Source organism: Hyposmocoma kahamanoa, unplaced genomic scaffold (assembly GCF_003589595.1).
Source record: "Hyposmocoma kahamanoa isolate Upper Pololo Valley unplaced genomic scaffold, ASM358959v1 103, whole genome shotgun sequence".
NCBI lineage: Eukaryota > Metazoa > Arthropoda > Insecta > Lepidoptera > Cosmopterigidae > Hyposmocoma > Hyposmocoma kahamanoa.
In genome coordinates, this window is record NW_020653344.1 from 4442934 (window position 1) to 4465637 (window position 22704).

General features: G+C 38.0%; 1 protein-coding gene across 1 annotated transcript in view; it reads right to left on the reverse strand.

Moving 5' to 3' along the window:
- The window catches only part of LOC113238078 (AF4/FMR2 family member 4-like), a 147653-nt gene that overhangs the window by 89501 nt on the left and 35448 nt on the right, over window positions 1-22704 (reverse strand). Inside the window, exon 4 of the mRNA XM_026474803.1 lies at window positions 1946-2040. Coding sequence (XP_026330588.1) covers window positions 1946-2040 — 95 coding nt within the window. The remainder of the gene's footprint in view (window positions 1-1945; window positions 2041-22704) is intronic.

A 22704-nucleotide genomic window follows, 5' to 3' on the forward strand; every position in this document is an offset into this window, starting at 1 on the left:
TGTGCTAATCACACCCATCTACATACTGCCCGCAACTTTGACAATGTTATTCACCCATCTCGCTACAGGACGTCTCGCGTTTCTTGACCACCATTTGGTTAGCGCCTTACTCCACCTGTGTTCACAACGTCTCGCAACATGTCCCGCCCAGCTCCATTTTAAACTCGCTATCCGATCTCCTATCCTGGACCTCTCGGTTCGTTTACGGATTTCGGAATTCCGAACTCGATCTATATTAGTATATTAAATAGTAGATTCTATAAAAGCCTGTACATTTTTCACGATTGGTTTTTAAATAGATGAAATCAGCATCTGCGTCAGAATCCGCTGATGTTAAAGTAAAAAAAATACCACCATCTGTACCCTTGATTGATGTGTAAAAAAGTGTATCAGCAACAACACTGGTCAGCACTACGACTTTATTTCCGTATCTTGTTGGATGGCGTCGGGGCGTCGCGAGACGCGTTTCTCGATTAAGGTTGCCTTTCCACCAGAGATGTACGAGATAATGAGCGGGGCTGTGAAACGGTGTGTGACGTTTTCCACTAAAGCTGTGCGACGATGCTTTGCGAACTCGTTTCAGCTACACGCGGGCGGGGTACGGTATGGTGTGGTGAGCGATGGCGATATGTCAGTGTCAATTAGTGTCATACTTTCAGTAGCTCTAGTTTCCTACACCGTTCTGTACACATTCCTCGCCCGCATCCCTCGCACACATTCTTCGCACACATCTCTCGCACACATTCCTCGCACATATCTCTAGCTATTTTGTATGTACTTAGCTCCATTAACCCTTTCCGGTGGAAAAGAGCTGCGCTAAGCTAGGAAAATGAAGTAAAACTATTGGTGGAATTTTTCCTCGCACACCGCCTCTCTACGTCGCATATCTCTGGTGGAAAGGCAGCCTTATTGTAAGATCTTAAAGTTAAAATTTTATGTTTTAAAGGAAAATTGTTCACACTTCTGTTCTCTCTACCTTTACTTCAGTTTGAATAGCACTAAAGAGATATACAAAGCGGTTACATATTACGAAGAAGACTTACAGGTTATGGCTTTAAAACGTGTTATTGTTTCATAACAAAAACAAAGCTGAGACAATGACAATGTCTGTCACGTCAAATCAAAACAATACATCGACAGTGTACAGTTAGCAATTATGTGGAATTAGAAATTGCATAACAAAGTTGACTTTTCACATTATTTTAATACGGCAAGTAACTCTGTACATAATTAGTTGTTTTAAGGTCTGTTTTACGCAAACGGTTTTTAATGGCGCGTAAAAAGCGTCTTTATTAAAAAGGCTCTGACGGTAAGAGAAAACAGCGAAGAAAGGAGCAAGGTGAAAAAGAAACAATAATATTATGGACGACAACCACACAATGGTCTGGTACTCGTATCAGAGCAACGAAATTCACTCTGGGGCGCCTCACAGAACCAATTTAGAAAAGTTTATTTCCTTTTCTACCGGGACCTCTTCAGTCACCATAGTGCAAACCGTTGGGCCATCGAGGCGTGTTTTACAACATCAAGTGACGGGGCGAACAAGTCGTGCGCCTGATAGTAAGCTACACGCCTGTCCATAACAGTTACAATGCCGCAAAGATCTGAGGGGTATTGCCACTGCGCCCGTCCACTCTGAGGCATAAGTTGACGAGTTCCATGTACCTATAAAAGCGGAACGCAATAAAACTCATATTCCTGCTTAGAGACAGAAATAGGTAAGGTGGCAGAATTTCCCTAGACGAACTCTTTCACATGGAGCTGTTACGAAAAAGTTCGAAATTTCCAACGTAATCTTAGAAAGTCAGAGGTGCGAGCCCTGATTCGAACTCACGGTCTCTGCTTGACAGCGGTAGGTCACAACCATTAGGCTACCACGGCTTCTCTTCTTTAGGTTAGGTTAGTACAACTTAATAGTATTATATTACGAGTAGTTTTATTGTACCTTGTTGTAAGTATAGGGGCGATGGTGTACTCGTCCATTTTGCGGGGCGTGAGACGGCTTCTTGAACTCGCTCTCTCGCCGTGATGATGGCAGACCTGTCGACAAACGTTGCCAACATAAGCACTATGTTTCATTACACAAATTGTTTATAATAATAATAACGTGCCAAAGTAAACACGCCGGCGGAACACACATTTAGCGGAACAAATATATAATATTCAAATAAATAAATACTAGTTCATTTAATATCAATTTAGTATAAATCTTACATTCAATCTTTATAGAAAAAAATCGAAATTAAAAAAAATGCACAATACAATTTTTTTTCTATTCGTTTATGTGAACTTCAGTTTCCTTTCTCATTTAAAGATTATTTCTCTTACATTCTAAACGTGTGGCATTACCATTCGGAAAGTTGGTAACGGGTCTTAACTGCATTTGTCAGTTGGTTTAAATCGGCAGATAAAGAAATATACGGTCGATTAACAAGACTCATGAATAATCCATTAAGATAGGACGGATCCCGTCATAGAAAAAGAATTCGTACCTGATATTTCAAAGAAAACTTATTAACCACATAGATACATAACATACACTTCACGCCCTTTTCCCATCGGGGAAGGCAGAGACTGCAGCTTGCCACTTGCTACAATCTTGACATTCGTGCCATAATATAAAAGTTAGGTTAAATATTGTTTATCTGACCCTAAACTGCAAAAAACCAACTGCGCAACTCGTCTACAACAGGTCTAACTCGATATTAATCCCTTAAGACCAAAAGCTGAAGGTTGTCAAAGCAGTTGCGAAACAAAGATAAAATGGCCATTACCGTAGCGCGGTACCTCGCCTCGTTCATCGCAACAAAAACGTTTTAATGCATTTTAAACATTTGCAAAAAAAACAAGGAATAATCTAAATAATTAATCCATTTGATGTCAACATTTACAGCCTCGAAGTCGGGTTTTATGGATTAATAAAAGAGTGCGATCACCTAAGTCGTCTGCGAACGGAGTTGCGAAATCATAAGGCACTTTAACTCCCGGGTAACTAAAGGAGGCGGTTGCCTCCCTCGCGCCTCTTCACCCCGCCTGCTGTGGGGAACCTCGTGAGGGGAATCTCGGCTAGGTGTTTAGCTGGTTTATGGAGATTGCGATCAGGACAAAGGAGTCCGAGTTACGACAGCTAGATTGCTCGCTGATCCATACAATCCTCCCTAAATAGACGCCATGGTTTTATGTGTTGCCCGGTTTTATATAACTCTCATCTGCGTTTAAGTTAAGAATCTTCAGAGGCTAAACAATTTAATTATTTTCCTTTCTTACAGACAGGACATATGTACATTTACTTCGCGCCTTTTCCCCATTGGGGTATGCAGAGACAACAGTCTTCCACTTGCTACGGTCCTACTACACGTCTTTCGCCTCATCAACACGCGTCAGTGCTTTCATACACGCTCGTCGGTGAAGAGTACTCTTAACCTGGCCCTTCTTTAGGATGGCCTCAATTTGCCAGCCATATTTCACAAAGCTGTCATTTCTACTGCATTAATTCTACTTTCGTACTTCTTCAGCCAAACCCAACATTCACTACCATGCTTAAGTGTAGGAACCAGTGCCTATTTAAACACTTCCCGGCTGCCCATAAAGGCATGCAACGCACAATTCACCTGATTCCCTGTGTTCACTCTCCTTTCAATGTGACTTTCATATCTTACATCACATGTAAACATGCAACCCAAATACACAAACTCTTCCACTTGTTCCACTTTCTTTCCGTCAATCAATATAGTGCAACCCGTCATATCTAACTCTCTTTAAAAACCTTTACTTTCGTCTTACTCACATTAATGTTCATTTTTTCCTTTGTAAAGCACCATATATAATATTTACCATCTCCTGCAACAGCTCCACAGCAGACAGGTATTTTTAATAATAATATATTGAAGTAAAAGAAGAATATTAGTTTGACGTAAAATATGCAATCTGCAGCAATAAAACGCATCATGCGAACTGGAATAGACACCAGATGTCTTTGCGTACACTAGCGGAAAAAATGCACTCTTTCCTTCAGTCACGATCCGCGGAACACGTTCAATTACAGGTGCGCGCGCACGCATAGCGTCGTCGGCGCATGTGATTGGTCAATTTACTATTTCCATTACGCTCCCGGTTAACGCGTTTTATAACCGCGCTATTATACCTCAATTCTATCTTGTACTACGTGTTATTCGATGAGAATGCCAATAAACATCAAAAGAGATTGTTCAAACTGTTCACTGGTTCGATTTAACTTCAAAAAATGGCGATGTATATGGTACAAAATGCGTAGATTCAGCTATATCAAAAATAATAACGCACAGTCAGCCTTAAAATGATCAGAGCGTATGTTAAAAAATATCAGAGCATTTGACAAAAATCGGCCGAAACTCGATGATACTAAAGCCGCAATTCCAAATTGTTTTAGATAAATTTCAGTTAGATCCAAAGAGCACTTCAAACTCTTGGTAATAAGGTTGATTTTTAGACACCGAACTTGATTATTTTGGTGAAAATACATAATACTGCCCTCGGAACGAAAAAGGGCACAACTGTCATATAAATTACACATAGTTATGCCTTTTTTTCGTTACGACGGCAGAATACATGTTACCATTGCAATAAAGGCGATTGGCATTATACTTTGTTATAATTCCTGTGAAAACCATGGCCATAGACAAGTTAGCATATATTTATAGACTGGTGAAACCATTACAGGCTGTAGTCTGAATGCCTAATGATAAAAATAAATAATAAATGAAAAATTGCTATCATTACTCTGAAACCTGAACACATTCATATAGAATTCCAAACCGTGTTAGCGGGTTTGGTGTAAAAATATCTTGGCCTTAGGGAGAAAGAACTATAAGAATTGGAAATCAATTCACAAAAATAGTTCTTTGATTTCCAAGTGTTTCAGACTTAGCCATACAAAGAAGTTTTTTTATGATACATTTGGCATTCGTGTCATTAAGATTCACTGAAAAGAAAAATACTGAATCAAGCGAATATTGGAGAGTTATTAATTGAATCAATCATAACATTATTAAACTTCTTAACTGAATCAATCACAACATGATTAAATTTATTACTTAAAATTGCTGCTACCATTGTGCTTGTTGCTGCCATCACCGAGCTTGTTGCAATATCACCTCCATCAATATCTTGTTTAATTCAACAAAATCGCAATATAAGTTTAGTTTCTGTATCAAATCTAAGTGCTAATCATCAGTGTGCACAATGTGCAAGGTCCAAAGTGTGCAGGCACACCAGCTGCATTGTCAGTCCGCATTTTTTATGCAGCCAGCGCGCAGTATCCGTTGGAATGCAGTTTGTGTGTCTACACCCTAAATTTTTCACAATTTAATCTCCATAAGAGTGCGAAGTAAGTAATAAAGGGTATTAAAATAAAATCCCGTATCTCAGGATTCTTAGAATATTAGTAACATTTCCAGGTAAAGTCTACCTCAATTTCGTGCTAGACTTTTCCTGTCTATTTCGTGGAAAAGTAAAACATTTTTTAATAGCAACATTTTAACGTAACGTTAAATAAGATTTATTAACAGCTAAATTCGTTTAGAGCTACTTCGATTTAAAAAAAAACATCACATTTATATAGGTGATATTTCGTTGAGATGAAGTTAATTCACCCTGTACAATTACTTTAGTAAAAAAATCTCATAAACAAACGTTTGATTAATTGGAGATTTGTAGAGAAAACCAAATTACAGGTTTTCAGACTTCTTCTTACTAGAGTAATGTTATTATGATCACAATCAGTAGCAGAAGCAAATTATGACCTTTACGTTACACCTTGTACAAGTTGTAAGTCGGCATTATACCAGGCTACACGTAATAATCGTAAATAACGATTGTTGCACACCGGAAGTGACGCAAAAGTAGTTGAGCCACGGTTCGTTTGCAACCAACCCCACAATATACCGGTTGCGAGCAAGCCGTGTTCTTAAATTTCCTAAAATATCTTTACCATTTGACATTGACACAAAGCTTTACCTTAGAGAGTTACAATTGACTTGGGAGTGTGACTGACACCCCGACAAATTACTTTCCGTAGCCAGAATTTTCCATTTCGATCTCAATATATCACATTGTTCAAATACGAGGAATGTTTTTGGGGGACTATTCGCGAATCGATCGATAGTTGCGTGCGGTATCCGAGACATACGGGGGTCGACGGGGAATGTCGTAAATCAGGGTAATGCTCTAATATGGGAGAGCGGTGACCGTCACATCGCGGTGATGTCCAACTATTAGTATTATTGCATTTAGTTCTATGAAATCCACTTAGACATCTTAGCCATGGCAATCCATAATAATTGACATTGTCAAACTTTTCTGTTGACCAACCGCCATCGCAACAAAAATTTACGATTGACATTATATGGTATGGGCAAAATTCTAAATTATTTATTTGCTCTAATTGTATGTTTACCACGCGTACGATCACGCAATATGGTCAGACTCGTTTATTAACATGTTAATTAACTAAAACTATTTCAATAGCAAGTTTTTTCTGCGTTATATTGACAGTCACAATTAATGTCCTCCGTCTGAGAAAACATTTTCTCTCGTTGAAATGATTAATCCATTATTATTCAATTAGAGATAAACGTATATGACAATAGTGATCCTAATTATCGTTCTAGGCGTTAAACTACACTTCACACTTATATATAATAAAAACAGGAAGCTATGATATACGGTTATGCATTCAACGAACACTGAGAACTGTTTTCAACGTCAACATATCATCTTTAAAAATAGACGCATCTCACCTTGCAGTGCCACTCAAAGCATTTAATGACTTCAAAGGTAATTTTAATCAGGGTGTATGAAGTCAGTGCGCGGGTGTGAAGGCGGGCTTGTGGGGGAGATGCAGAACAATGGCAGGCATTGGCCAATGACACGAGCACACCTGCGGCCGTTGACACGTGCGCCCGCGCACCTCGGTGCATATCGCTAATTACTGTGACTTATTGCAAGGAGCCTTTGTTTCAACTTTTGCAGGAATCGGTGCAAATTGATTACATGGTGATAGCCCGATTTGTGTTATGAACTAATAGGTTTTTGCAATTTATCCCAGGACTGACGATGGGCTCTCTAGTCCTACGTTACAAGCGTTCAGAAATTTGCGTTAAGAAACGGAAATATTTAATAGTCACTTTGATGACGTCACAATTCAGAATCGCCCTACAATTTTAATACTTGAGACGTTATGATGGAAACCGACAACTAACTTAGACCATTAATATAAGTACTTGTTGTTAATTGAGATATCGAAAATCGAACACACAGATCTGAAGATAGCTTCAGCTTGATCACATGAATGATGGATGATAATCATTTGTGTAAATACTGGATAAATAACTCACGTGATACTAAAATCCATTGTAAATAAAAATGGTGGATAAAGATTTGCAAATTAGAAGTTGCTGACGACAAAGCGTATTAACTAAATCTCATCAAATTGCTACTGTTTAGTCGCTGCCATTGTTAATCGCTTGCTTGCATGTCAACTGGCATGATCGAAATAACGAGGTGATTTAATGATTTCACGGTTTAAAACAAAACAAAAAATGTAACGACTGCGGTGGCCAACGATTAATAGGTCAAGGTACCAGAACATGAGCTAGAATATGAGAAGATCTCGGATACGATAACTGCTAAAACAATTAAGGAAAAAACTTTTTTGAATTGGCTCCGGGTTTTGTGGGTAGTGATCGAGATAAGAAATAAACTAACTCTGCCTAGGAAATTAATTTACTGACCCTGATGACCATATTCGACAGAATTCTCTTTGAGATCAGGTAAAGACCTGGCATGCGAACACAAGACGATTTAATGAAAAGTTCTGTTGTTTTGTCTCGGGCATGTTATCGTACGTGAGGCCGTTGTCTCGAGGTTATTTCCTTTTGTTTGAGGAAGTGTGTTTTATTTACTGTAATGTACATTACACTGACATTACACAAGTTAACGATTGTTAGCGAGATAGGAATACTTGAATGTAAAATGTGGAATGCCTTAACATTGCGCAAGAAAAGTATTAAACTTTATTAGCAATCAATATACCAGGACATGGACACGCTAAGTGAAATTCAGAAGAATATAGACGCTCGGGAAATGTGTTGCTGGAGAAGAATGATTGAATATCGTAGACAGAAATTCATACAGATGTCTCTATGTTGCAAGAACTCTGCTTCACGCAGCGTATGTTTGTACTGGTATAAAAACGTATACTGAAATTCTTAAGTAATGTCTCAAGAAGGGATATTAACTCCTCAAAGCATCTTGTCGTACAAGAGTAGAAGGCACTAGACCGCACAGAAGGTCACCCATGCGATAGATTGGTCTAATAAACTCCGCGGCCGCTTGCATGAATGTACCAGAGAACAACAACAGAGAGAAATGGCGTGATTTCGTGACGTAAGCCCCGTCAGTCTCTAACAAATATACATCATATGTGGTTACTTTAGAGCCACCAGATTCAAAAAATAAACTGAGTGCAATTTTTGAGCCATCTGCCTTTGTTCCGCTTTCTGAATCTTCCTCGTGGACATGAATTGCCGTAGTCGATCTAGGAGTCTTTAAATAAGCTTTAGACTAATGTTGGCCGAAAGAAGGAAAATTTGTTGAGGTTTTTGCATGGTTGTGATCCAAATGTTTTATGGTATGCTATTCAAATGATGGTCCATTTTACAATTTGTCCTGCGTACGTTAATACTTGCAATTTACGACACGACTAAGTTCTGGGCCGTCATTACATAGTGTATGACATAACTAATTCATTCTTTCTTTGTCAACTACACAAAACACGAAAGCGCCACACATTTAACAGTAGCGTGGATATTTTCAAAATAATTTTATAAATGTAGACGCATTTCTCTTATAAATAAAATAACATGGAGCGCGGAAGTAACATATGTATGGACTGTACATACGGACATATATTATACAGTAAACGAGAATGTATTTTGTATGCAGACGACAGATTTCATAAACATTGCGAGTGCATATGCACAGTTGTACATTCAGACTGAGTAACAAGAATAGTATTTCACCACCTAAGAGAGGTTTAGGTTAGTTATTCAAGGGTTGTAGGTGTAAAAGGTCAGGCAGCAAGCTTTGAACAGCGGTACTTTATTAGTACACCTTGTTATAAAATCTGAAGACTTAATTTGACTATTCTAACAAACATTGAAATAAAGGTATAACACTATAACCACTGATATAAAAGCTCTGCTCGCAATAACCGACACTTCGCCAGGAAAAGGGAGGTCAGTCTAGGGATACATTTACACAGATGTGTAGAATAACTTTCCATGATAAACAAAAGACGATAGCTAAACAATTTACAACGATTTAAATTCATAATACAGTCACCATTTACTTTGTAATGGTGAAATATATAAATGTGGTGGACTATGACACATACTATCTCCAGAAACCTTCTATAGCAGAGAAACATACAGGGTTGGTAGAAAACTGTTCCGTAGTATACCGAGTCAACTTATGTGGAAACTCCACATCGGGGGGTCTGCTCCCACTCTCCGTCCGACCGAAACAATTATTGTCAAGTATTAAAAAACAATGTCAAATATGAAGCTTCATTCGCACCATGCATCTTTTAATTTGGTCGATTATTAATTATTAGACAGTAATTGTTTCGGACGGATGACGGACGGAGAATGATCCCTGTTTGTAGCCTTTTAAAACCACGTGTTGTTGGCGATTGCAAAAGTATGATTTAAACCAATCCAGCAACTCGCCACAGGCACCATATTGCGTCAGCTTGCCAATCAGAATGTCATGACGGACCCTATAAAAAGCTTTGAAGAAATCCGTCTAAATCCACATCCACTTGGCGGCCTGCATCCACAACATTTACGAGATAGTCATGATAAGCAACAATATTAATGTTGGATGACCTTGACTTCACGAATCCGTGTTGGTGGTCACTTAGAGGCTGCTTGAAATGCTGATTTAGATAAGGATAAAGCAATTTTCCGAATACTTTGGCAAACGTACACAATATTGAAATAGGTCTGTAATTTGACACAAGTTCCGGATTAACATTTTTGTGGATTAGAACTACTCTTGCAACCTTCTAATCAGCGGGAAAGACACCCGAGCTTAAGGACTTATTGTAAATCAGGCATAAGGGTTGACCTAAAGCGTTAATTTCTGCCCCTGCTTTCGTTAATTTCTGCTTAACTGCAAAACTATAGTTCAAACCTAAATTTATATATACAAAGATAGAAGGACGACCTCGATGGCCCAGCGGTTTGTACTGAGGTCGTCCCGGGTTCAAGTCTCAATAGGACCAATGTGGGAAATGAACTTTTTAATTCGGTTCTGGATGTTCTGTTGTAGCACCTCGTTGCCACAGTAAAACACCCATTTTGATAATAAATTTTTAGTAATTAAAATCCGATATGACAAAAGCAGGATCAACAACATGGCTGCTATGAACTGTCAAAATCCACACGCCAGTAATGGAAGACCCTTACAGAATATAGGTACTCGCATAATGGCATAAGAAAAGGTTTTTTTTTTCGATATCAAGCAACGGGACGAAAGAGGCGTGCGTCTGATGGTAAGCGACACGCCTACCCATATCAGTTGGAGTGCCACTCAAGAGCTTTAATCGCACAAGGATCTAAAGGACACTATTGTCATTGCACCATAGAGGTAACAAATCTCATCTGCCTGTGGTTTCTATATCCATTATACCTATCTATATAGATAATGGTAGATTACTGGGAAAAGTTGTAACCATGTTTACCAATACACTCAACTAATGCAAGTTGTTGACAAATGCGTGTTTAATTTAAATACTGTCAATTTTCTCAAACGTGCATCCTTACGATGTATTGATTCACAACAACATCTTCAATACATGCCACCGCCGAACACGGGTTTCTTCTAAAGAAAGTAAGGGTTATGAACCTCCTTCGACATAACGCCTTCATTTGTGAAAGTACTAACTTAGAAATTACACACATAAGCTGGTCAACTTTGTTTCAGTGTGACGGGCGCAGTCAAGATCTTTGCAATTAAATAGCTCAGATTCGCACTGTAACTATTACGGACAGGCGTGTCGCTTACCACGAGGTGCACGAGATCCCGTCACTTTTTATTATTTTATAATAACAACGCACACTATCAACATAGCCCAGCAATAGGGAAACCCAGTATCGCCGGTTCCATGGACACACGCATAGCCAACCACAAATTACACCCAAACTCACGAGATAATTAAATGTAGGCTATACAAATATTTCTCTCGGCCAATCGAACCTGGGACCTCTGCGTTGCAGGTCGGCTTGGTAACCGTTAAAACACGGAAGCAGTTACATCATAAAAAAAAGTAAAGTCATAAAAGTACACGTCGCCTTAGAGATTTTGGAATCAAGTTCTTGATTTCGCCATTTTCCAATATGGCTCTCATACATGTTCAACAGTCCACTATGTTCCGAGGTCTACATCTCTGCGAGTATTGGAGATAGATGAGAAGCGCTCAAACAAATGTCGTACAGAATAGTACGAGCCAACTACAGGTAAAAAAAAATTTCAAGATGGCGGACTCAAAAACGAAGTAAAAGTGCTCCAATTCGACTGAAATTTGACATCCGATAGTGTGCGGAGGCTCTTAAAAATTTTAATTCCGCCATTTTCCAAGATGGCCGCCATACAAGTGAATTTCCGATATTTTTGACCAGTATTTTTCTCCCAGAAGAAGAGCGGGTGTATAAGAGTGATGTATGCGAATAGCATAGCCCTCTTTATTCAGAAGCGACGCCGCTCTTTAGTTTAGGTTACAGTTTAGGTTAGCCAATCCGCACATGAAACCGAATAATGTCGTAACTCAAAATTGCAGAATTGGGAAAATACAATTTGAAAAAAAATAATATTGAATGGATATTTTTGGGAACAATATGATAATGAAATATTTTCAAGTGACGGGACCAAAAAGTCGTGCGCCTGATGATAAGCTACACGCCTGTCCATAATTGTTGCAGTGCTACTCAGAGCCTTAAATCGCAGAGAGGCACTATCACTGCGTCCGCCTGAGACATGAGCCACAGACGAAAAGTCCCACGTGCCTGTAATGTCACACGCACCCATACCCTTCAAAATCGAAATGCAGTAATGCCCACATTGGCAGCAGAAACAGGTAAGGTGCTACTGCTACTAAAATACTTCATTAGTCATTTATAAACGAGAATTTATACACATTGGTTTCATTCAGTTTTTATTTTTTCATTTTCAAATCGTGTCCTCCCAATTCTACAATTTTACGTTAAGAAGGTATTGGGTTTCGTATGCGAATTAATTACCCAGAGGGAATTATGGAAATGGCTTTCACATCGCAACGGATATTAAAATGTTGCCACCTTTTCCTTGGTACTTAAAAGAAAATACATAACTGAGATTTATCACAGAATATGGAGTAATAAATGTTAATGTCCTCAGTTCCTTAACTCGGAAAACTGGGACAACCTCACCAGGTGGAGTGGTATATTAATTCATGTGGTAGGTACCCTTGTACGTAATAATAAATAAAATAAAAAAAAATTATTCTTCAATACAAAACATACAACATTTATAATAAAACAATTTTAAATTAAATGCTGATTTCAGGCTTCACATGGCAAGTACTTGTCGGTAGACACACGGTAGCACGTGTGTCTAGCTGGTGAAATTACAGGCACATGGGGCTTGTCAACTTATGTCTCAAGGTGACGTGCGCAGTGGCAGTGCCGCTGCAGTTATGAAGAGGCATATAGCTTACCACCAGCCACACGACATGCTCGTGCCGTCACTTATATATTTACTACAGAACAGTTGCGAGGCGTGAAAATTTACCGTAGTAAAGCCGGAGACAAACAATAACCACTTACTTTAACAAAAACTTCTGTTCCCATTAAAAAGACGTCTTAGCGACACTTAAGTACAACACTGATTAGCACACAAGGTACTAGTGCACTTCATTTCACTGGTTAACTTATTCTACACATAAAATAACTATAGTTTTTAAAGTAATTTACTACATTCTATGCTGCCCGTCGCGATAAAAAAGTGTGATAATAATAAACAAACTTTGAATGTGAATGCTATTTTAATTATGAATTAAAATGAACTTCTACATTCTTTACGTAGCTCTATCAAAAACAAACACCGAAATTATTGCATATTTGTAACATTATTTACCGTTTAAGATTTATAAAATACTAATTAATCGACTCAATTCCTATATTTAAAACTTTCTCCTGAAAAATTATTATTTTGGAGACGTGGCATATTTTTTAATTTTTTTTAAATAGCCCTGCAATAGAGAAACCCTGTATCGTGGGTGCCATGGATACACACATAGACAACACAAACTGATGAGAGAAATAAATGTAGGCCATACACATACATATTTCTCGCGGTACGGGAATCGAACACGGGACCCGGGAGACAGTTATGTATATCACACCAAAAGGGTGCGATGTATTAGTATTATTCAATTGTTCAGAGACTTGAAGCGTACATAATTTAGTCAGCCGTAGAGAAATATAAAGGCACGGCCAGGCGCTATTGCAAATTAGTATAATTAGTATGCAGACGTCTAATGTAACCTTTAAATTTAAAACACAAAAATAATAAAGTCTTTATCGTTCGTAATCATTAATTCGAATAGGCGTCTTTATTACAAAAGCCGCTTTTATTTGAAACCTAAATAATTACAAATTATATTACCCAATAATAATTAAGTCTTGTCTATTGTATCTCAGTCAGTAACTTTCCCAACTAGTAGTTAATGACTTGAATGCCCATTGTACAGATGTATTGTTTTCATTGGTAAACAATTTGTACAGAAGTGCAATACCTCGTCACGTGTAATGTTACATGTGGAATATTGAATTAATTCATTAAGAAGGAATATACATAGCATAATTGTTATATTATACAGGGTGGATAACATCAATGGGACTTGAAAGGGTCTACTACGACTACCTAAAGTACTTAAGATAGATAATCTTGTTATTGTTTTTAATGATACCATTTGACTTGATCGTCCCAACAAGTCGTGCGCCTGGTGCTAAGCGACTCGCCTGTCTATAGCAGTTGCAGTGCTACTGCGTCTGTCACCCTGAGACATAAGTTGATAAGTCTCATATATGTACCCTTCAAAACTGGAACGCAGTAAGTAATTTTAACATTACTGCTTGCCGTTAGAAATAGGTAAGGCAGTAGTAAACTTAAAGGAAACATTCTTTTATTTTTCTTAACATACTTTATAAAATAATATAAATATAATATAGTATAGTATTTGAAAGTTTATTGGTAAAAATGTATATTATGTTTATATTATTTTTCAATAGGTTTACATAAAATTAAAATATCTAATGAATCCAAAAGGTTATACATATATTAAATTTAATGGATTTCTTTAGTATAATAAAATGATGAGTGTTTATTTTTTACCTTCATAGTTTTATATTCGATTCCCGGCTCACGAAATCGTTTTTTTAAAAAAAATTGTAAATGCAGTTATTCATATTAAGAAAAATATAGGAAATTAGCTATCTCAAGCATCAAAATTACGTAGCAAACGTATTGTGATAAAAATGACATGACACGGGGGCGATGAAAAAGATGAGATGACAACATTGTGTCCTAACATGTCCTAACATTAAAATCATCATTTATCAGGGCATCATAATCTAAACTTTCCTCCGAGTGCGGAGGCGTCACAAATCATCTCACCCTTGGTGGAATGAAAATAACTCAAAGCGAGTGGAAAAATGGCTACTCTACCACGTTACGGAGTCTGAAGTCAAACAGTAATATTATTTTTATGGTATTGAATACATTGAGGAACTCCAGCGGATGGAAAATAAGATAATAATTTTCTTAATACATCTTACTCTAAATTCAATTTTTCAATTCTTTTTTTACTATAATAAAAGTAATAATGTAGAAAAAAAGTTAAATGTAGGGTACACAACTTTTGCGCTAATAGCCTCATTTTTTTTTTGGATACCAAATGATGGAAAGAACAAGTCGTGTGCCTGGTGGTAAGCGACACGCCTGTCCATAACAGTTGCACTGCAGCTAGAACTTTAAATCGCAAACATCTGAGGGTCACTGCCGCTGCGGCCGTCACCAAGTGACATAAGTCGAGTTGTATACATATTGGGTGTTAGGATAAAAAGGGCTATGTAACTAATTTTTTATAGAAATATATCTCAGTAATCGTTGGATATGCAGTAAGCTCAAAAAGCACAACTGACATCAATAATGAGATTTTCTGCAATTAAAAAGCCATATTATTTTAACGTTTGTTAAGTTAAAGAAAGTAATATCCAAGGATTTTACTTAGTAATGGACGGAATTATGCTCTTGTTATGCAGTTCAATTAAAATTATTACTTCACAAATAACACAAAAAAGGCACAACTGTTTATAATTGTGAACTTTTATAACTGTCTTATTTAACAGAAAAGTTGTCGTCTTATTAGACTTATAGTAGTATTAAGTAGTACCTAAATACCGTAATGTAAATAAAGGAGTGTACCTATCAGCGATGAACAATAATATTGTAAAGATATTATGTAAAGCGTTCTGGGGTTTGATTAAAATTTCCTTATTGAAGGAACCCGTTTGTGAGTGATTTGTTTTGTTTGGAATATTCATACAACACCACACAAGACATCCCGTAATGCATGCCCTGCTTTATCTTTCTGTTCTACTCGAACGTCGGTGTAAATTTAATCAAAAGTTAGTGGTGCTAACGTCAATTTAGAAGACGACCAGAAGGTTGACCCCTAGTCATACGAACCTCCTAACAAATGGCTACAATATCGTTCGTAAAATCTTTAAACCTCTCTCTTGAACAGTGTGATTGTTCAGATGTGGCCTTATTACACTAAGGGTGCGAAGTCTCCAATGGCTGCGCTGGCAATCCTTGGCCTTGAATATAGAATACAGCAGTGCAGTAAAAATGCATGGTGGTAGATATCAAAGCGAGTTTTACAGACATATAGATGTACACCACTAGTAAACATATTTGTAGAAGAAATGGGGACAGCAGCTCATTCTAAGCTTGCTTTACAGCCTCAAACTGAGCTTGGTTACAGGGGATCTATCGCACTCTCCACAATAAAGCGACGGATTTAGACAAGTAACATTTTAGCATTAGCAATTAATGTACGTAACGTAGAATTTTCGGCTATTTATGAAGAACGTTTTAAGGAAAATAGTTATTGAATGGACACAAGTAAGATCGACTAAAAAATAAAAATGGCGACGGACAGTGGCAATGGAAAAGGCATTCGGGTGGTTGTATGTGTAATTTTTATCTCTTCATAAAGGTTCTTCTCGGTGTAATTGCCAATCATCTCTTAAACTTTTAATTGTAGATTTTCCTTACTCAAGTTTTTGGGAAGTTCAGTGCGGTAGTTTCTCTCTTGTTTTCTGTACCCGCGGCAGATAATTCACCCTCTAATATCTGGTCAGAAATCCTACCAGAATCCTTACACCCAAAAGCGTTACTGCCTAGCTCAGGGTAAACTTATTTAATGGCGCCTTTGGTAAACTTGTGTGGTATTTTGTTAATAAGCCCGTCATATCCAACTTCCCATCACGTTCTGATAGCGATTCAATACACTCGCAGCTAACCATCATATCTAATAGCTGTTTATTTTCCACCATTCCGTCTTTGATCTGTAAGCTACTACCGTGACCCCGGTAGTAGCTTACAGCTCAGTCCTAATTTTGATAATCAATGTATAAACCTAATATGGAAGATATTTTTATGCGATTATAGGACGTCTGTTCTAAACATTGTTTCATTTTAATAGATATAAACCGTATATCCATGTTATAAATGTTAAAAAATATACGATGTCACTTAAAAAAAAAAGACCTCAACAGTTCATGGAATTACATATATCTGTTTGCCAAGTTTTATAGAAATCGATTGCCTTAAGTGCACGAAATCGGATTCATCCCCTAGTTTGCCACCCGCAGAGGTTGATATTTCCCTCAAATTTAAATGGGACCAATAGTGAAGTACCCTCTTTCCAACAAAAAAAAAAGAATCATCAAAATCAGTTAACAAATTATTTAATGAGTTATCGCGTACGTATATAAAAAAAATAGTCGAAATGAGAAGCTCCTTTTTTAAGTCGGTAAATTAAAATATATAACGTTTTTCATATCAAATAGTTGTCATATTTCGCACCAGTCAAATAATAACAACACACACACTCAACATAGCCACGCTCTAGGGAAAACCCTATATCGCGGGTGCCATGGACACACACATAGACAACCACAAATTACACTCAAACTCACGAGATAAATAAATGTAGTTCATACAAATATTTCTCCCGGCACGGGAATCGAACCTGGGACCTCTATGTGGCAGTCCGGCATGGTAACCGTTCGGCCACGGAGGCAGTTGACAAATGACATTTATAGCAGTGCCACGTAAATCTATTTAGTCAGTTTCCCAACAAGTACTTGTCGGACATAGTCATTTAATTTTTATAATTGAGTGTGCGATATGTTACTCGTGCTGTCCATTTAAAGAGTGCCATTTTGAGGTAAGAAATAGGTAGGGCGGTACAGTACCTACGAAAGCGGGTTTTACACCGTATTTTGCAGGTCTTGTCCATTTTCCCCGCCGGCGTTGAAATCAATTCCCCCGTGTCCCGCGGGTTCCATGCCTCACATTGCCGGAGTGAGCTCTGACACAAATAAGTAACGACATATTGCCTGATGGTTTAGGATGTAGGTCGATGTAATGCGAGAACAAACATGTAAGATATAAGTACGAAAATTGTATTTATTGTTGTAGTTTTCAGTGCCTCTACTAAATAAATAAATAACGCACACACTCAACATAGCCCCGCACAGGGGAAACCCTGTGTCGCGGGTGCCATGGACACACACATAGACAACTACAAATTACACCCAAACTCACGAGATAAATAAATGTAGACCATACAAATATTTCCGTTATCCGTGGTAGTAACCCGTTTAGCTCGTGGAGGTAGTCTCAATCTCTGATGTTTCAAATAAAAGTAAAAAAATATTGTAAATGTTATTTACAAAGAGCAACCCCTAGAGTTTCTTGCTCATTCTTCTCACGGGAATCTGCCTTACGAATGAGCGGTACAGTTTAACCATTGTGACAATTTCAAGTGTAATAATGCTTACCTATAAAATAAAGATTATTTTGAATTTGAATTTGAATTCTTTAACTAACTTAAGTAACTGCCTCCGTGGCCGAACGGTTACCATACCGGACTGCCACGCAGAACGCCCGGGAATCGAACCCGGGGAAGAAATATTTGTATGGCCTACATTTATTTCTCTCGTGAGTTTGGGTGTAATTTGTGGTTGTCTATGTGTGTGTCCATGGCACCCGCGACACAGGGTTTCCCTAGTGTGGGGCTATGTTGAGTGTGTGCGTTATTATTATTTAAAAAAAAAAAAATTCTCCCGGCCCGGGAATCGAACCTGGGATCTCAGCGTGGCAGTCCGGTATGGTAACCGTTCGGCCACGGAGGCAGTTTGTGTGAAGGTGAAGACGAAGATATGAGAAGATGGAGACACGGGGTTAGAGGCCTCTGCTCTCAACTCTTGGTAACTGAGAATAGAGGTGCAGAACCGAAGAGCAGCGAGGTTGAAAGCTGGATAGCGGTGGTAGTGCAGCAGTGGATTATATCACTTTGTGCTCAGAGGTGGAGTTCTAATTCATCTTGAGCGTCGGCTTCAGTTACTCCTGCCGCTCCAAACTCACTTGGTGAAGGTGAGGCACACATTCCAGGTAGGAGGTACGTAAACGTGAAGATCAGGCTTAGCGTGAGGCAATCGAGGAACTGGTCATCAGACAGGCGCGTAAGCGCGGTGGAAGTAAAGCCAGGTGTAGGGCTTCGAAAAGGTGATACTTCGTATATTTACATCTAGCGAAGACCAGATGCCTTCAAGGTCGGTACAAGAATCACGAGCGTTTGATAGAGCGAAAGAGAGCATCGAAGTTCGAATAGCCAATTTTGAATTTGAAATGAGGTGCCAAAATGTGTGCAGCCAGAAGCGGAAACGCTTCTAATGCTAAAATTGCATATCAAAGAGTAATTCATAGGATAATTTATGGAAGAATAGATTGTAGAGGGGTAACATATCTGTCAATCAATGTCAACATATAAAAATATTAAATACGAAATAAATATGTTTATAAAGTGAAATTGATGAAATAGTACATAATTAGCATTGGAAAAACGAATAACACAATTCGGAGATATCAGTACGATAGAATATGCCAAGGTCGGGAGATTAGACATGAAAAGTGAGTAAACTGTCAAAGTGCGGGAAACAGCTAATAACAGCAAATTTAAGTAATTTAGACACTAGTATTAAAGTAAATATTAGTTGGAACTCTTTCAGGAATCAGGAAAAGTAAGGACGTTTCCTAGAAAACGTATAATGAGAGAGATAGTCCGTAGTTTTATACTACATTCTGTAGAATAGAATACGTTTATTTATCAGAATACAGTAATTATACACGTCTTAAGTAAAATTACATATATTGTATTCAGCACGCAAGCAGATATGTAAATGTTAATAGAGTTTCGTGTTTTGGTCTGTACATGTAATCGCTTTTTTAAATTATAATGTAAATGAGTATTTGCAAATAACAAATACTCTATATTGCTATAGAAACAATGTTTCAGAAGCCATTTTGTCAATAGCGACTTAAAAGTATGTCCTTGTAACACGATTTGATTTACTTTGGTAATTTATTGAAAATAATTCTACACGTGCTGTAGGAGTTATTTTATTGTAACGAGGTGACAATAAAAGATTAACGATTTTTGCTCTAGTTTATAACGGGAGAGGTTCCACAATTTAAAACACATTTCAACTTCACAGACCCATTTACTTATGATTATTTAAATAGCACCGAAAATTTCAAGTTTTGTGAAAGAGATAAATAAATCTCCGGTGTAGTGGCAGAGGCCCTCAGATCTTTGCGATTGACAGCTCTAGTGGCAGTGCAACTGCTATGGACAGGCCTGTCGCTTAACACCAGGCGCCCGACTTGTTCGTCCCAATACATAAAAAAAAATTACAGACACTTCAGTTAGTGTGTGGAGGAGCGAAATACAACCAGATGATGGATAGAGATTTTTTGGATGCAAGAACAAACCAAATATTTTATTTTCATTTCACAAAATGGCGAGCATCCAAATCTAACAAGTCGGGCTAGGACGAAAATTACTTCTAGAAGCAGTTGCACAAAGCAACAACGTCTAGACTACTGTGATGCATATAACTAGCAATTTCGAGCTATTTGACGGTGCTTACACAAAAGGAATGAAACTTACGTAACAATATAAAAAGAAACCCATAACAATGAATGCTTTAGTAAACAACAGATTATTACAGTAATATGGTTCTAGTTAGTATTGTATTTAAAGTCTTTATGAGTGTCTTGTCTCTTACATACTTATAACTTTTAATTAAAAAAAACCGTCCTCAAAATGTTGGAAAAAACTGTTTTATTTATTGATATTTATAAGGAAATTACAATTTTATGGGATCCTTCTCAAGCACGACTACGTCATCCAACATTTCGACTGCGAATGCGGGAGACGACCGAGCGCAGAGAAACGAGGACACCAGTCAATCAGCTAAGCCGTAACGCAACATGCTCGCCGCGAACGTTAAGGTGGGCACTGACTGGCGTTACGGGGCGTAATGTAACGTGTTACACAGCGAGGGTTCGTGCAGTCAGTATGGGAAAACAAGGCGCGAGTGCTCCACCCCTCTGTCGGTTTTTTAGCGAAAGCTTTGAGTGTTACGCGCTTTAGTCGTTACGTCGCAGCCGAGTCGTCACGGGCGCACGTAGCACAAGCCTTGATTTTAGGTATTTTGGGTCTTTTATTGGTTGTGATTATTTGTTGTTAAAAAGATGGAGTGGGACGAAGAGAAAACTATGTATTTCGTAGACAAATATAGAGAAGAGCCTGTTTATGGAACCAGGATCATCGAGAAAATTATACGGCAACGAATCTGGAGCACGGGCGAGCCAAGAGTTCGAAACGAACGTGTGACTCGAATTTTAGTACGCGGCGTAACGTATCATACTCGATGCCAATGGTACATTACGCCCCGTAGCGCCAGTCAGTACCCACCTTTACGATACCCCAAAATTATGCGGTCAGTCGCCGCCTTATGAGTGTTATAAAAACAGTTGCGGCGTACGTTACTTTGCAGCACGTTAGTTTGCCTATAATCCGCCCCAAGTTATACCCAGTTTCGTAATGCCACCCTAACTCTTAATTCTCGTGAGCTCAGTACGGGCACGTTGCTCCAGTAAATAAAATAAAAGTAAATAAAACAAGCGAACGCAGAAATGGCTTCATAACTGGCGGACTTTTTATCCGCACTCTTATGATTGCGGCACTCGTCGACACTTAAACTGGACATTAACAATTTTAACTTAATAGTACAGAGGTAATTTAGACTCCTGTGGCTTATAAAGACTGGTCAAAAGTTATTTTGTATCATTTCCACAGCTATTACACGTTCATTACAAGAACGCTGTGGCAGGCCGCGGCATGTATTTCGTAGTATTCTATTTATTCAAATGACATGGTAGATATGTCGGCATAACTTTTGTGAGTCGATACAACCGCAAATGGCTTTGGTTGATTCCGGATAACAACGAAAGGAAAAAATATATACGTGTGAATACACGATTATTAAACATTTTCACGACAGAAAAAAAAATCACAAACTTACCTCAAAATTTTAGAAGAAAACCGATGCATTCAATAGGTACTTTACATGTACCAATTAGTTTTTCAAAAGGCTTTAATATTCGTTTGTAAAAAAATAAATTTTGAAGTAAAGCCGGTGTCCCTGCCACTCGACACGCGCAATAGAACCGATTGATTACGGGAAAAATTTGAATTCGAAATGAGGTAGTATCGAACTCTTAAGGCGAAATGAAATTCATTGCACGATATTTAAACAGTTGTCTTTTAGGGTCGTATTCCAGAACTCTACTCAATGACTTGAGCATTGAGTAGCGTTCTAGAATACGACACTTAGAAATAAAATATACTCTCTTACCGTAAAATAAGCTCATAGTTATCTGATGTATTTGTTATGGAACTCGGGAAAGAAACATTCATGAACACATCTCTAACAACAATGAAATAGAACTGATTTTTCACGGGTGTCGTCAATTGTTTCACTTCAAATCGATCAGTTTAACTTGAGCTTTGCTCTAATGGACGAAAATTTAAAAATTACATATTTAATGCTTAATTACCGATGAAATGTGATTCCGTTTACTGTTTATATATATATATGTATGTTTTCCTGTTTTTCCCATGCCACCGAATGGCACAGCCCCCCATAGTTAAAGATATTATCTTTATTACAATAAATATACAATATTTTTGGAATACTCGGAGACTTACACACAGGTCAGTTGTTGGCACTGTACTATTTGAGCTTCTAATTTGTGATTTCTGTGCAAACGAGAGTTGATATTTAAAAGTGATATAAGGCTCATTTGCCTGATAAATCCACCAATTCATCGAATGTCGTCTCTATTTCTGGTTATATACTAGATGCACTGCGACTATTATGGGTGGGCGTGTCGTTTACCACCAAGCGCACGACTTATTCGTAC